This window comes from Amaranthus tricolor, chromosome 9 (assembly GCF_026212465.1).
Source record: "Amaranthus tricolor cultivar Red isolate AtriRed21 chromosome 9, ASM2621246v1, whole genome shotgun sequence".
Lineage (NCBI taxonomy): Eukaryota > Viridiplantae > Streptophyta > Magnoliopsida > Caryophyllales > Amaranthaceae > Amaranthus > Amaranthus tricolor.
The window spans coordinates 28640672-28657752 of NC_080055.1; the positions used below are offsets into that span (position 1 = coordinate 28640672).

Here is a 17081-nt window from a genome sequence, read left to right on the forward strand (position 1 = left end):
AATAGAATAAAATAACTATAATTAAAACACATATTAAAACAATCAATAAAAATAAATATAATATCAGTTTTAACTAAAATAAAGTAAAAAAATAATGTTAAAAAAAAAAAAAAGTAATTATCAACATTGTGATATATCACCAAGTCGAGAGTTATATTGCCTTCAACCTACAATAAAATTGTAATATCTTTTGATGTACTCACAACTTCAAAATATGATACACTAACAACAATGATAAATTAATAGTGATGTGACTTCTTTAAATCCAATTTCAACGCATATTTTTACATTTTACGTTGACCCAAAAGCATAATCAATGAATTAGTATTAGTATAATTAAAAAACAACAAAGTTGAGCCCAAAAAATGGGCCAGCCAATCAAAAAAAAAAATACTTGTAATAAGTTAGGGTTAAAAAAACATTATTTAGGGTTTTACAAAAACATAGGAATAGTTCAGAATTCAGCCGTTGTCATCCCCCTGTATAAATAATCATATACCTAATTCTTTTCTTAATATCCCATCAAAATTCAAGATCTGCGACCAATTTCTATCTCTTTCTCCCCCAAATTTCCCTCAAATTCCTATCAATGGCACGCAACAAAACCCTAAAACCCTTGACTGAAGCTCCTCCTGAGCCTGAGTCTTCATCTGATGAAGAAACTGATAATGAACAACATCAAGAAGAAGGTTCTGGCGGTTCATCCGATGAAGAACAGGATCTAGAACAAAGAGAAGGGGAAGGGGACGAGGAAGAGGACGAGGAAGAGGAAGAATCTGATGATGATGATGAAGATGAAGAGGAAGAACCAGAACAAAACACATCAACTCCAATTCAGCCTTCCAATACCAAAAAATTAACTATCATTAATTCAAAAAAACCCGTTCAGGATGGTTCCTCAGACGAGGATGATCCCCCTGTTTCGAAATTTAAATCCGTTTCAAAACCCGTTCTTGAGATCTCTTCCCCTCCTAAGTCCAGATCTAAACCCGCAAACACCGGTTCGAGTACTACTGCTGAGAAAAGGCCTGCTGAAGGGGATGAGAAAACTGGTACAGCAAAGAAGCAGAAGAAGGAAAAAACTACTCCTGGGTCTGGAGTTGGGACTCCTGTTGTTCAAGAAGAAGGGTCCAAGAAGTTATTCCAGAGGCTTTTTAGTGAAAATGATGAGATTCAGATTCTTAATGGCATGATTGAGTATAAGGCTAGAAAAGGTGCTGATCCCATGAATGATATGGAGGATTTTTGTGCTTTTGTCAAGAAATTGTTGCATGTTGATGTTAGTAAGAGTCAGATTATGGATAAAATTCGTAGGCTTAAGAAAAAGTTTAATAATGCTAAGAGTAAAGATAAGAAGATTGGTAATGAACATGAGAAACGTTTGTTTGATTTGTCTAAGAAGATTTGGGATGATAGTGGTAACAATACTAAGGATGATAAAGTTTCTAATGGGGTTGTTGGGGATAAGGATGTTGTTGTGAAATCGGGCTCGAAGCCCAGGGCTACAAAGAGTAAGAGTGATAATGTGGTTACTGAAAAGAATAAGGTGGTGGTTCACAATGGTGATACAGCTGGAAAGGGTTTGGTGAATTCTGCCATGGAAGAAGATTTGGATGTTGGTGAAATGGCTGTTAAGGAGAAGGTTAGGAAGAGGGCATTGAAAAAGATGGGTGAAAAGGGGCGGGCCGAGATCGACGAGATGTGGGAGAAGGTGGCAAAAGCGGAATGGGAATTGAAGATGATGCGGGAAGAAGCACAAAGGGAGGAGACTAGAAGGATTATGGAAGCTCTTGGATGGGTTAAGCCCTAGGTGTAAGTAAGGAAGTATGGAACTTTGTTGTTTATGATTATCTTTTTATAAGCCTTAGGATGTACATTCCTTAAACAGGCTCTTTATGTTTGATATGTTTTCTGGATTACAGATGGATGTTTAAATTGGATGCTTAAATTTTAGTTTATTTTGGTTGTGTTTATGCAGATATTAATGGTGGTTCTGTTTTTTGTTTGCATGTTATCTATGTGTGTTGATTATTTTTGTGATTGTTCTTGCTCAGCTTCTGTGTGATTATGTTTCTTTTCATTAGTGTAGTTCTGGATTCTCTTGTTGTAGATTCTTTTGGTAAATATAACTTACTGCATGCTTAGATAGCATTTTAGCCATTTAGGAGTGGAAAGAAGAGGTGAAAACAGTTTGTGGGAGTATTTCTTTAATGTAATCAGGGTTAGATGTAATTTGCTAGTTTTGGTTTGTTTGGATAGAATCTTAGTTGAGGGAGTGCGACGATATATGATGACGTTACGAGTAAAACTTGAATAATATCTGTGTTTACCTTTATTAATGCATAATTTACTGATTTGCTATTGTTTTAGATAACATCGAATCTAAGTTAAGGGTGTTGGATATTATATATGATATAAAGGTTTGATGTCTGGATGATGTTGCTTCTTATTTTGGTCTAGATGCATTAATGTTCGGTAAAACATGAGTAATAATGCAATTTCCATTATTAGTGCATAGCTTGCTGATTTGCTTATGTTTTAGATAGCATAGAATTTAAGTGAAGGGAGTGTGATGACATGCGATGATATTACGACTTACGAGGGGTTAATGTCTTGATGACGTTGCTTCCTAATTTGATTGTAGAATGCGACAAACATTAATGTTTAGTAAAACATGAGAATTTCCATGATTAGTGCATAATTTGCCGATTTGCTTATGTTTTAGACAACATAGAATCTTAGTGAAGGGAGTGTGATGACATACGATGACGTTACGACTTATGAGGAATTAATGTCTTGATGACGTGAGAAATATCTGTATGAGTACTGCATAATTTGCTTATTAGCTCTTGTTTTAGATAGCATAGAAAATTAGTGAAGGGAGTGCGATGATATACTTTGACGTTATTAGGGCTTAATGTCTAGATGTTGCTTCCTATTTTGGTCTCTGAATGCCGACAAACATTAATGTCCTGTAAAACACGAGAGATATATGTACAATTTCATTAATGGAAAATTATCTTTCACTTTTATTGCATTCGTTACTGGAAAGTGTTTCTTAAATTTCATCTAAAATACATATAAAATTTATTCAACCTTTTCCCCTTAGGATACGAGGTGTTATGAGAAAGAGGAAAAAGTTTGATGCAAAATTGCAGTTATAGTTATTGAATGTTTTTTGGTTGTCTTATTTCAAATCTTATCTTTCAATTCTCCTCTGCAATAGATGCCATAACGTTCTTCTCATTTAATCAGCTTTACATTTCATTTTCTTTGACTTCACTTCAATTTGTTTCAACCAAAGGACTTGTGAAGTTGTGCTTTGTGTGATTTAGAAGGGAGTGCAGAGAAGGTATGTGAAGATTAGGGAGAGAGATCTCGTAGAACGGATGACAGAGTATAGAGTACTTTGTGAGTGTTGTAATTTGCATAGCTCGTGTTTCTTTATTGGCTTTAACTTGTGGTATCAGACACTCCAATTCTTTAATTGTTTTTCAATGTTCTTTTCGGTGTTGTGGTCGTCAAAATGCCGATCCTGCTGTTGTGCTCGATTCTGTCAATGTGTTTGGAGATGGTTTCTTCCCTCACTTGCATTCATTGAGGAGATTTTTTTGTCATGCCGATTCTGAAAATTTAATCTTCAAAAGAAGTTGAGGACTTTTTTCATTTCTTTGCTTTCTTCTTCATTCTGTTGCTATGAATCAGTGAAAACCTAGGGAGTCAATACATTTCTGTGTATGTTGAATGCTTCATATCTTGTACACCACAGGTTACAGTCCACACTGCAGTTATGAATTTTACGTGGTTTTAGGATTTTGGTATCTTCGTACTTTCTTCTTATGAACGTTGGTGTGGTTATGTTTTACCGGCATTGTTTGATGATGTCTTGATGTCGACGATGAGACCAAAACTATTAAGATAATATCCCGTAACTAGGTGACTACCGTATCTTTTTTTCCTTAAAGTGACGAATCTGTACATCTGCAAACACTTTTCACATTCCTCGATTTGAATTCGTGAATAGGATTGCAGTTACCTGCTGTGATCTTGCAATCTACCCTTTTTCCATGTCAATTCTTTCTGTGCTTGTAGCATACAGATTTGCTTGCATGTTCTTGCTGATGTACACAGATACTAACCTGGTGCTGTCGAGTGCTTTGAATTAGAAATGTGTTTACTTGGTTATATTTTCAACTTCGCGTTAAACTCGAGCCCTTTGTTTTCGATGGCATTTGCATTGCTGTGATCCTGTGAAGCCGAATATTAAGTCGAGTCAAAATCGGGTCGTGTCTAAGTCAGACTGGTTCCAATTTGGCACTCCTTTGACTTGAATATTGCTTCATAGTTCATGGTAAATTGCATTATTGAGCTTGAACATAGCTTCATCTTAAATAGCCAGGCGATTATTGTGTATTTCCTTATATGATGATGGAAAATTTTGCTTGTTTTGTATAAAGTTTTATTGTTTTAATCAAGTTTCGTAAAAAGCGATATCCTCCCGATGTTAATTGCTTCTACTTAGGATGCGATTTGAAAGGATCGGATTACGCAATCTTAATTTGTTAATGATAATAATAAAACTAATGCTCTTAATCCTAAAATGGTGAAAATTAAGGGATTTTTGATATCTTTGATACCTAAACTATTCGATCAACGACATTATTATATTAAAACTTCCATCACACTGTGTAGATTCTTAATTCATCTTGATTCACAATCCCAGACTTGAAGTTGGAAAATTTAATTCGGTGATTTTGAGTTTTAGGCTTTTCAAAAGCAAATATTTTGTTATCTGTGTAATAACTTAAAGCTTCTAATTTTAAATATTTTTGTTAAATTTATATTATTATTATTATATATTATAATGACTTGTTTCATAAAAATAAATGTGGCAATTACTTTTGTGGAAAACGTTTTCCAAAATCTATTTGAAATAAGTATTGAATTTAAGAAACATTTTAACTTTTTTGTTTGCCACATAAAAAGTTGGAAGTATCATATGCTAATCAAAGTTTTTTATCTATCACGTGGTAAAACCAAATTTTATCGCTAGAATGTTCAAACCATATACATCAAGTTTCAATTACAAATTGGTTATTTTATAATACTTATCATTAATTTGTTCTATATAATCGTAATAGTATGTTATAATTTGTTAATTTATAAAACTAATAAAACATATTAATAAACTATTTAAATTATCGTGAAAAAAATCAATAACAAATTTGAAAAAAATGAAAATTATATATTAATTTAATGGTCAAAAGTTTTTTCTTTCACCTTTATAACAGAAATTGAATTTTATTATCAAAATAAATGTTCTTTAATATTACGCCTTTAATTATAAAGATGTTCAACACATATCTAACAATCAACCATTATTCAACTTTATAATCGAACATGATTTGACCCAAAATCAAATAAATTTACAAATATTTAAGAATCAATGTAGTCGTAGAACAACCTTAATTAACTCTAAATAGATAAAATTATTGAGTGGGACCCAATCGAACGAAATGGATAAATCGCTGTCTGGTTGAACCGTTTGTCATGACTCATGAGTATAGAGCTTTTGAGCCTTCTCTAGAAACAACCAGCACACTCCATAAATCTTTTCAATTTCACGAGAAACAAAAACCAATACAACGAATTTTCTCAAAATCTCAGCATCAAACTTCTAATCCCTAATATCTTCTACAAAAAAATACTTGGTGTTAAGCTATAAATTCAATCGATCATGGCGTCGTCACTGAAATGGAAGAGTTTTTTCGAAGAGGAAGATCGTCCGGAAAAGCCTAGAAGGTATGGCGTCACTGAAATTCGCGGCCCTCATTACTCTCATTTCTCTCAAAATGTTCTTCAGGTACATTTTTTTTTTGGAGAATTTAGTTAATTTCAGTGTTAAACTTTTGTTGTTGAGTTTCACTTTTTTCAATTTTCAGTAAAAAAATAGTAAATTTTTTTGTTGAGAGTGTTGTGTAATTAGTATGCACAATTTAATGATCTCAGACGATGATATAGGTCAAATTTGATTAAAATTTTTTTTGCATGCAGCTAATAATTTCATGATTTCCTATATGTTAATGGAAGATGATGTAATTAATAGCTCGAATACTCGCTAAATCAGAATCAATCGGCTTCTTATTGAATGCTCTCTTACAAATTGTCATTAGCAGCATACTTTGTTCCTTTTTCAGTTGTTAATTTTCGGGAAAACATGTTTAAATTCTAAAAGTACTCTGTTAAAACTGCTGTTATGCTGCAGTATAAAGAAGAGAGAACAAATAAGAAGCAGATGTAAACAAGGAGAAAAATAATACGTTCTATTCATAGATGTAAAAGAGATACATCATTGGTTTACATAGAAAATGGAATGAGCCTAAGACTAACAACAATCCTAAGTTTCTAATTAAAAAAAATTAACACACAACCTAAGAAGATGACTGAGCTGGCATAACAGAAATAACAACCTCAACTATGATTTAGCTTCCTTGGGCCTTGAGGCTTCTGTTTGATAAAGTTCTTGTAGTTTTTGTAGCTTTGTCATCCAATCTTGCTCGTGACTTATGCGACACGAACCAGCGTTCTAACCACCAACATGAGCCAAGAAGGAAACATATACTACATGAGCTGAACTTATCTGACTTCATCTGCATCATGAGACTCATGCTCCCTCCTTTTGTTGGTTACGTTTGTAATATTTCATACAGGGAGAGAAAATTTTTTAACATGATTTTTAATGGATATAAAAAATTAAAATATATCTACGTGGATCTTGTAAGATACGTCTTAATGTATAAAATTTTAATATATATTTTTTAATAATTTTGGTAAAGTGTATTAATAAATATTAAGGCTTAATTTATACTTAAAAATGTGCAAAAATGTCAAAGTTAACCATTATTATGGAACAAAGGGAGTAATAATTAAACTTGTGCGATGGGCTAAAGCCATGAGGCCTATTGTACGGCACACTATTTCGAGTCTTAAAAGGGGCTCGTAATACCCCCGACCCCATCGTATAACCAGCGACTACTACAAACGAATACAAGTCTTTCCAGTGCACTCTGGTCTTACTTGTGGTGGTACCCAAGGAAACTTTTCAAGATGTCAATCCTAGATTGCTTCCCACCAAGCGTGCTTAATTCTTAGTAAATGGCTTTCATGAAAAGAAGATGCAATTATTGATATAGTTAGTCTATCAATTCTTTTTGAAGCTTAACGGAGGGTATCGCACTCAACCCACTCTACTGTCTTTGCCCTAATGACTAATAATAAAAGCATGTTTTTCGTGGTTTGTATTAGGTTCTTTTGGGTGCTTTAAAAAAATGTAAAGAACAAGTTAGAGTATCAGATGTTCAGATGACATAATGGTTTCATATGTTTGTGTATAGGGGAAACTAGGCAATAAGGCAAAATCAGTATTGAATTGTGTACATATCACCAAAGAACTGCTGGTGAGTTAGTTCAACACAAATGAAGTATCCTGGATTTGCCCATGTAATACCAATAATCTGAGGCTGATAAGAAATGCTTTTCTTTAGCAACAGATTGCACAATGATTTACCGATGAATCACACATATTTAAGCAATATTAACTCCCAAATATCTGATCAATTAATTCTCAGAAAAGTCCCACATTAAAGAACCAAAGTTACTTGCAATATGTATGAGAAATCCATTCTATTTCTAGATAGCATGGATGGAGCTCTAAATATCCCTTAGACATACAGCATAAAGATCTTATTCTAATTAAAGCACACATTTTTAAAACAAAGCAAGTTACTGATTTTGCCTCTATATCTTTAATAGTTTAATACATTCTTATACACTTTTAGGCATTCTGCACATTCGCCATAATGTTTAAGTTATTTGTAGCCGCCGAAGTGTTGTACGTCAGCCTGCAATCTGCTACGTAGAATTCATTCCAGAAGGTGTCATGCTGGCCAAGTTTGTAACTGTTTCTCACAATTAGTCTTGCTAAGTTGGTATTTTTGGATATTTTTGATTTGTTGTAATGTGTGGAAGCACTTTTTACTGTAATGTCTTGCACTTAGCTTTTCATTAATGAGAATATCTTTTTCCTTATCCAAAGATTAAAAGAAGGGTTATTGTGAATATATCATTTAATTGTTTTCAATGTAAATTTGTATTTAAGCAGTTTCTTGCCTTCTATAGGATGTTTTTGAGTCAATGGGGCAGTTTGTTGATGGTTTGAAGTTTTCTGGAGGTTCCCAGAGCTTGATGTCGGAGAGTTATATTAAGAAGGTGACTGACATGGCACACAGGCATAATATTTATATCAGCACTGGTGATTGGGGAGAGCATTTGCTCCGAAAAGGCACTTTCGCTTTAAAGCAATATATAGAGGTGATTGTAGATGTATATTTATTCTCCTTCAGCTTTTCAAAGATAAGTACTAGTTAATATATTGTTCTGAAATCATTGTCTGCTACTCTTCAGGATTGCAAGCGCTTGGGTTTCGATACAATTGAGCTAGATGCAGGTTCTCTTGAGATCCCTGAAGAAACTCTTTTAAGATATGTGCACATGATTAAGGAGACTGGTCTGAAAGTTAAACCTCAGTTTGCTGTTAAATTTGACAAGTCTGATATACCTTTGTCTGGAAACAGAGCATATGGAGCGTATGTAAAGCCAAGGCCTCGAACTTACGGTATTTGGATCTGTTTGCTATTGTTGTTTCTTTGTTGGGTTTGATGGATGTTAAGGTATCTCATGATAATAATTGATCCGTAAATCTTCTACTCATTACATTCGTACTAGATGTGTGTAATTTGAGGCTCGTCAATTTTGAGATGCACTTAAATTTGATTTCGTAAATTTCTCCTAGCGTGTTGTTGTTTTAGATGCACAAATTTTCATTTCATTATTTTTCTTCTCTCTATGATTTGGTACTGAAGATTTGAACAGCGGAAATTAGGGTTTTGGAATTCTGTTCATTAATTTATGAGAGTAATACAATCTTCAATATATACATCAATTCTAGGGACTAAATAAGGCAATAAGAATAATCCTATAATTCTATATATAATTAAGGGAACGAATTAATCTATTATACTGGAAATATATATATATATATATATATATATATATATATATATATATATATATATATATATATATATATATATATATCCCTACACTCCCCCTCAAGTTAGGCTGTAGGGTCACAAACACCTAACTTGCGTAGAATAGGTGTTGAAGGCTTCTGGTGATACGGCTTTAGTGAGAATGTCTGCCAGCTGGTCCTTTGATCTGATGAATGGTAAACTAATGATCTTCTTTTCCAGTTTCTCTTTGATGAAGTGCCTATCTATCTCGACATGCTTTGTACGATCATGCTGAACAGGATTTTTAGATATGCTGATAGCCACTTTATTGTCACAGTATAAGTTGCACGCCTCTTTTTGTTGAAAATTTAGCTCATCCAAAAGTTTCCTAATCCAGAGAACTTCTATAATCCCTTTAGCAATACCTCTGAATTCTGCTTCAGCACTAGACAGAGCTACCACTTTTTGTTTCTTGCTTTTCCAAGTGACCATATTACCACCTACGAGGGTAAAATATCCCGACGTCACTAGCCCTGTCAGCTTCTGTATAAGCTACAAGTTCCAGGTGTTGATTTTTTCTAAAGAGAATTCCCCTATCGCAAGTTTCCTTTAAGTATCTTAAGTGTCTCGTTACAGCCCCTATGTGTTGAACTTGAGGTTGATGCATGAATTTGCCTACAACACTTACAGCATAGGCAATGTCTGGCCTTGTGTGTGATAGATAGATAAGTTTTCCTACCAATCTTCGATACTGATTTTGATCTGCCATCTCAGCTCCTTCAATGAATTGGAGACCGTGATTTTTCACTATAGGTGTCTCTGCTGGTTTGCAGTCAATCATCCCTGTTTCAGCCAATAGGTCTAGGATATACTTCCTCTATTTGATAAAGATCCCTATCTTAGATCTTAGGACTTCTATCCCAAGGAAGTATTTCAAATTCCCCAAATCTTTCATCTCAAATTCCTGGAACAATCGGCTCTTTAGCTCATTGATCTCCTTAGCATTATTCCCCGTAATGACCACATCATCTACATAAATAACAAGACATGTGATTAGACCATCTTTCCTCTTAAGAAACAGAGTATGGTTAGAATTACTCTGTTTGTAACCAAATTTTCTCATAGCTGCAGTAAATCTTCCAAACCACACTCTAGGAGATTGTTTTAGCCCATATAAAGCTTTTCGGAGTCTACACCCCTCCCCCTGATTGTATTCATGTGGGAAACCTGGTGGAGCTTGCATGTAAATCTCTTCTTCAATTTTCCCATTTAAGAAGGCATTTTTCACATCGAACTGGTATAGTGGCCAATCTTTGTTGGCTGCAATGGAGAAGAGAACCCGGATGGTGTCAATTTTAGCAACTGGGGAGAAGGTTTCAGAGTAGTCCACTCCATAGGTCTGAGTGTATCCTTTTGCAACGAGGCGAGCTTTGTATCTTTCAATGGTTCCGTCCGCGTGATATTTTATTAAGAAGACCCATTTGCATCCTACTGTTCTCTTTCCCTTTGGCAGAGTGCATCGTTCCCAAGTCTCATTTTTCTTAAGAGCTATGATTTCTTCTTCCAGGGCTTTCTTCCACTTCGGATCACGAAGAGCATCTTTAGTGGTTTTGGGTAGGTTGCCCGAGTAGAGAGAAGCATTGAAGGCAACTGCTATCTGAGATAGTTGCTCTTGGTTCGCTTGATTAATGGGATATCGAGATCTTTGAGACTCGAACTCAGGATCATATCTCCTTGGAGGAACACCTCGTGTGCTCCTTGGAGGCAACTCATATCTCCTGGGAACAACATCATCACTAGGCACCACATTATTGTTAGTATTAGTATCTGGGGAATCAGGAATTACCTCTTGTTCAGCAGGATACTTGGGGACTATAGTGGACTGAGGAAGATGGAAGTATTGTAGTTTCGGTGACGATGTCGGTGGTGATATCTACTTGCTCTTTTGGGTCTCGACCATTTGCCAGGGGATAGATTAACCAGGTTAGATCCTCACTAGTACTCTCCCCCTGAGATCTAGGCTGGATAAAAAAGTAAGAGTGCTCAAAGAAGTCACAATCTATAGTGGTGTACATTTTGTTATGAGTTGGATCATAACACCAATAGCCCTTTTGACTAACACCATATCCAAGAAAAACACACTTATCAGCCCGAGGTTCTAATTTAGTTCTGTCCCGTTTCGGAAGATGAATATAGACCACACACCCAAAGACACGGGGAGGAAGAGAATGAGAGGAAGGGACAGAATAGAAAGTACTCAAAGTAGCAAATGGGGTTTGAAACTGAAGAGATTTTGTGGGAAGCCGATTGGTGAAGTAATTAGCAGTGGCAATGGCCTCAGGCCAATATGAAGCCGGGACATGAGACTCGAAGATAAGAGCACGAGATATCTCAAGTATGGTTCAGTTCTTTCTTTCGGCAACCCCATTTTGTTGTGGGGTGTCAAGACAAGTTGTTTGATGAAGCATGCCATGTTCAAGAAAAAAATGTTTTATTTTATGAGAGACATATTCCCCACCGTTGTCTGAGCGAAGGATTTTTAGGCGAGTGTGAAATTGAGTAAGAATCATATTGTAAAATTTAACAAAGACATTAAAAACCTCAGATTTGTGTTTATGAAAATAGATCCAGCTCATGCGGGTACAATCATCCACAAACAAAACAAAATATGAATATCTATGAGAATTAATATCAGGAGCAGGACCCCATACATCAGAATGATCCAAATCAAAAGGGTTATCAGTCCTAGTTAAACTAGGAGAGTATGAATGTTTCTGGCTTTTAGTCGGTATACAAGCTTCACAATCCAAAGACAAATTACAATTATGAAAAGATGGAAAAAGACGTTTTAGATAACCTAGTGAAGGGTGACCTGAACGATGATGCCAAATCCATAGTTGCTGCATGGGAGTCCCTTGAGCGAGCATTGAATGACCTTTTTGAATCGCCTCGTCCACATATTACAGTGCAACCTGCTTGGTACCACGCCCAAGAATCGTCCCTGTCCGAGTATCCTGCACAAGACAACCATCAAAACTAAACAAGACCGTACAATTAAGCTCTTTAGTTAGCTGACTAACAGATAACAATTTATGAGAGAGACTGGCTTGGTGGTGGCCTTCCTCCTTTGTAGGTCATCCCACCAATTGGGATACCCAACTAGCTTAAAACAACCTTCCTTGGTATGTCGTGACCCTCCACAGTGGCTACACCGGAGTTTTTGCCAGTTGTCACTTTCACGGTTTCGAGGGAAGCTTTTGTTTTTCATCGCTAGACCCGATCCAATCTTTGAGGGATCCAATCCCAGTGATGAGACGCCGGTCATGATTCTCCGGCGTGAAATTTCTCTTCGGATGGTGGCATAAGCCACGTCCACTGTCGGCAGAGGGTCCATGTGAAGTAAGTTCCTTCTCTCCTTGTCCAAATTCTCATTTATTCCTGTGAGAAATCGGTACAGTCTTTGTCTTTGTATGAAATTGTTGAATGTTGTAATTTCTTGTGAGCAAGTCATCAGATTTGGCATGCGTCTGTCAATTTCTTTCCACAACATACTAAGTTTTCCAAAGTATGTTTCGATGGTGTTGTTTCCTTGCCTCAAAGTGGCGGCTGTTGAACTTAGATCGTAGTTTTGGAGTTTGTCCCGGCCACTGTTCAAGAGATTTTCAATTCCTTGCCATAAATTTCGAGCAGTGCTATAAATGATAAACTGGTTTACGATTTCTGCATCAATATTCTCAATAATCCATGAAATAACCACGGAATCATGTTGGGCCCATTGCGGGTAATCAGAATCTGCTGTCTTGGGAGGCTCATTAGTAATGTGGTTTAATCTGCCACGACTATTAATGGCGATTTGCATCAATCTGCTCCATCTGGTATAATTGTTGTAATTTAATTTCTCTGAAAGTTGAATTGTGGATACGTTTTCTGTGGGGTTATTTCGTTTGTTAAATTTCTGAAACATTTGGAACATTTTTTCCATTTGTTCCATTGTAAACAGTTGGTTTGGTGTTGTTTCATTGACTGGTTCAACCATTGCAGATATGAGGTAGATGATGAGTAAAGTGAACGGTTTATCGGAGTTTTCTCGGATCTGAACCTGTTCGTCTCTGATACCATGAAGATTTGAAAGGGTTTTGGAATTCTGTTCATTAATTTACGAGAGTAATACAATCTTCAATATATACATCAATTCTAGGGACTAAATAAGGCAATAAGAATAATCCTATAATTCTATATATAATTAAGGGAACAAAATAATCTATTATACTGGAAATATATATATATATATATATATATATATATATATATATATATATATATATATATATATATATATATATATAGGTACTCCGTGTTTACACTGTTTTAATCTTTTGGATTTTAAGTCATTGGGTCATGAACGAATTTACAAATGGTCCTTGTAGCTGATAAATTTTTGGAAAAATTGTTGTGAATAATCTAACCTATTTTCCATTATCTGCCAATAATTCCACCTTTTGAAAATTTTTTAATAATCCAATCTTTGCTTTCTGTTTGTTGCCAATGGACCCTTCGAAAAATGACCTGCTATATCAGGTTACTTTTCATCTTCTTCCTTCTTTATTATAATCCAATCTATTTTCCATTACCGGCCAATAATCCTAACTTTACAATTTTTTGTAACAATCCAATATTTGCTTTCTGTTTGTTGCTAATAAACCCTTTAAGAAGCTAAATGAAATTGCTATTATTTTCCAAGCTTATGAAGTTGGTCATTGCATAAATAATAATTGTGTTTACATACATATCCCATCAACTAGGGGTGTTCAAAAAATCCGACCTGCTAGACTCGACTCGCCAAACTGCTTGACCCGACCCGTTGACCCACATCCTAAATAGCTGGTCAATTTTTTTAAAAAAAATAGTATAAACCTGGTCGGGTACTTGACCCGCCTTAATCGGGTTAGGTCATGGGCCAAAAATACATTGAGTCGGTCACCCATCGACCCGTTATGTATTTATCTTTATCAAGTTGAAATTTAAAAAAATCAATAATAGTCGTATGTTTTTCAATTCCCATCAAAGCATACTACCCCTTTAAATCAGTGGTAAAGAGAAGTTGAGTATTTTAAAAATTGTAGATTGTTTGATAATAACTAAAGAGAAAATGTGTTGATGAAATTAAAAGAGACTTAACATGTATGGATGAGATATGTTGGATTATTATAAACTAGTGGCAAAGAGAAATTGAGTATTTAGCTTCTTGAAAGGTCCATTGGCAACAAAATGAAAACAAAGGTTGGATTATTAAAAAGAAATTCAAAAGATGAGATTATTGGCAGATAATGAGAAACAGGTTGGATTATTATAAAGGAGAAGATGAGAGGTAACTTGATATAGCAGGTTATTTTCTAATTATATGGGTCCATTGGTAACAAACTGAAAGCAAAAGTTCTTATTAAAAAATTTTCAAAAGGTGGGATTATTGACGGGTAATGGAAAATGGGTTGGATTATTCGCAACAATTTTTCATTATTAAAATCTGTGCATGTTTAAGCTATACTCCCTGTATAGACAGTGTATTTAAAGTTGATGAAACAAGTTATAGGTGATAATTCGACAAATGTTTCCGGAAGATGTGACACGGTATGGAAATGCTAGCAAATCTGAGTTGCGATGAAATAATTGACGTTTTATACGAATTTCGTGTTTTCATAGATCTTGTTGAAGATGTAGACCTCCTAATCCGTAAAGCAGAGAGATGTTTGGAGGCTGGGGCAGACATGATAATGATTGATGCTCAGGATGTTTCTCAGCGAGCTGAATCTTTAAGAGCTGACATCATTGCCAAAATTATTGGTCGGCTAGGAGTTGAGAAGACTATGTTTGAAGCGGGAGATGCTAGAACATCGGATTGGTTCATCAGTCAGTATGGTCCTAAGGTACTAATATTATATTTCACCTTCTCACGGACACATTGCAACTTATTTTTTTCACTGAGCTAGTGATTGACACTGGTATATAAAACACTTTCAGGTAAACCTTTTTGTTGATCACTCCCAAGTGGTTGCTCTGGAGTGCCTTCGTGGGCGCAAAGCGGGCAAAAATCACATGTCTGTTCTCAGTTCAGCATATCATCTATTCTAACGTGATATTTGTTAACATGGTTCATTTTGTTGTGTTTAGTGTATATGTTCCTCATCCTCCCTTATGATATTAGTTGTTATATGTAACTGCAATCACGTTAGGGTTGCTCTTAAGAGAACATGCGGAACTGTGCTGGTTGTGACTATCCTTGAATAAAACAAAACGAAAATTTTAACTTCTGTTTGGTCTCTTTGATTCAACTGATGCTGATCTTAAGTTGTACTTGGTGCCCTAAATCTTGGTACTTTTGGAATATAATGCCCGCTTGATATGGGAATTGTTAGCAATTAGCAATTATCTTCCCTACAACTGCAGTCTTTATACTTTAGATAGCCTTTTAAGAATGAAGAAAGGGTAGGTAATAGAAGGGAAGGGGAGGGAAAGGAAGTGGAGGGAAAGGGAAGGAGGGGAAATTAAATAAGAAAAGAAAGGAAGGCAAAGATGAAAAGCCACCTCTCATTTGGATAGGAATTGAGTCAAGAAGGAAAGGATGAGAGGGGATTAGAATGAAAAAAGTTCATTCCTCATTTGATTTCGAGGTCCCTCATTTGATTTTGGGGTTAGACTGAGAGGAGAGAGGGAAGGGGGAATTGATCTTAATTGATCTTCCTTTTAAGTGGTGATTATCGAACCCCTTAACTGACCTAATCTCATTGAACATATTCAACTTTCAAAGGTATCAAATGTGAGCAATGTTGCATGGAGTGATTCCCTCAAAGTGTTTTTTTTCATGGTATAGCTGATGCTTTTGGAACATATTCCTGTTCCTTTTGAATTACACTGTAATAGTGACATTATCTTTGGATACTTATGCTCTCAGCTTTTTGTAACATAGCTTAGGTTTTGTTCATTCCTAAAGTGACATTAACCATTCTCAAACAGCTGGTGCGTGAATTCTGTTAATTTTTCAATTGTAATTTATAAGAGACCAGAAAAACGATCTAAGATGCTCATTCCTTCTTTGTTAATAACCCAAATAAGCACTTCACACAATCCTAAGCCAACAATAAACCCACAAAATTTTCTTTTTCTTCAGTTTCTAGCTTAACATAAGCACTTCACACAATCCTAACTTAACCATAAACCCTGTTCCTCCTGGAATGTTGAACTTACCAAAGGCCAATATTATCGAGCTTAAACAAAAGAAACTAGTCGGTGAACTTCCCTCGTTCATCTCAGGTGATTTGCCTAGACACTCTAGATGTATCCAACAATGCCATCAGCGGAAGGATTCCTCCAGCATTTCGGAACTTGGTCAGTTTACATAAACTCTTTCTCGGAGATAACAATTATCAGGAAACATTCCCGATGAATTATTCAGTCTGAGAAACATATCAGTCATCAATATAAAAAATAACTACATAACTGGAGATATACCTAAATCAATAGGGAATTGTTCATCTTTGCAATTCTTAGATCTAAGCAGAAACAATCTTAGTGGAAAAATCCCACATGAGATATCTAATTTGGTGATTTTGAGCAGTTTAAATCTGTCCAGGAATCATTTGACAGGTGAAATCCCTACTGATATGGTAAACATGAGTGGGTTAGTTTCACTTTATCTTTTTTATAACAATTTGTCAGGTAGAATTCCAACAGATGGACAATTTGCTCATTTTAACCCGGATTCGTTTCTGGGTAATCCGAACCTCTGCTATCCGTTTTAGTTAACTTGTGCTGCATAATTCGAGATCAGCTCGGGTCATGCGTTTCAGCGACTAGGCTTATCATTTGGGTGCATAACTATGCTCCTATTTGTTAGTAGTTTTCTTCTCTTGTATATGATAGTACCCTGAAGAATAGTGGCTCAGTATATATTCATCTGTATTATGTCAGTATACTTCAGTCTTTATGACTAGTAACTACTTATAATAAATGCCG

General features: G+C 35.4%; 2 protein-coding genes across 2 annotated transcripts; both read left to right on the top strand.

Annotated features, from left to right (window-relative positions):
• Positions 1–398: 398 nt before the first annotated feature.
• LOC130824096 (GLABROUS1 enhancer-binding protein-like) lies at positions 399–1979 on the top strand. Its single transcript, XM_057688984.1, has one exon. It carries the CDS (start codon positions 590–592, stop codon positions 1808–1810), a length of 1221 nt encoding a protein of 406 aa, XP_057544967.1. The 5' UTR covers positions 399–589; the 3' UTR covers positions 1811–1979.
• Positions 1980–5550: 3571 nt separating this feature from the next.
• On the top strand, positions 5551–15379 carry LOC130823756 (protein HEAT-STRESS-ASSOCIATED 32). The gene is made up of 5 exons (XM_057688499.1): positions 5551–5863; positions 8179–8370; positions 8464–8674; positions 14772–14995; positions 15090–15379. Exons 1-5 carry the CDS (start codon positions 5738–5740, stop codon positions 15198–15200), a joined length of 864 nt encoding a protein of 287 aa, XP_057544482.1. The 5' UTR covers positions 5551–5737; the 3' UTR covers positions 15201–15379.
• Positions 15380–17081: the final 1702 nt, after the last annotated feature.

Bases quoted from the DNA above. Each gene is read 5' to 3' on its own strand.
- LOC130824096 (XM_057688984.1), top strand. From the start codon at position 590: ATGGCACGCAACAAAACCCTAAAACCCTTGACTGAAGCTCCTCCTGAG.
- LOC130823756 (XM_057688499.1), top strand. From the start codon at position 5,738: ATGGCGTCGTCACTGAAATGGAAGAGTTTTTTCGAAGAGGAAGATCGT. The intron at 8,371-8,463 runs GTGATTGTAGAT...GCTACTCTTCAG, and splicing joins CTTTAAAGCAATATATAGAG to GATTGCAAGCGCTTGGGTTT. The intron at 8,675-14,771 runs GTATTTGGATCT...GTGTTTTCATAG, and splicing joins GCCAAGGCCTCGAACTTACG to ATCTTGTTGAAGATGTAGAC.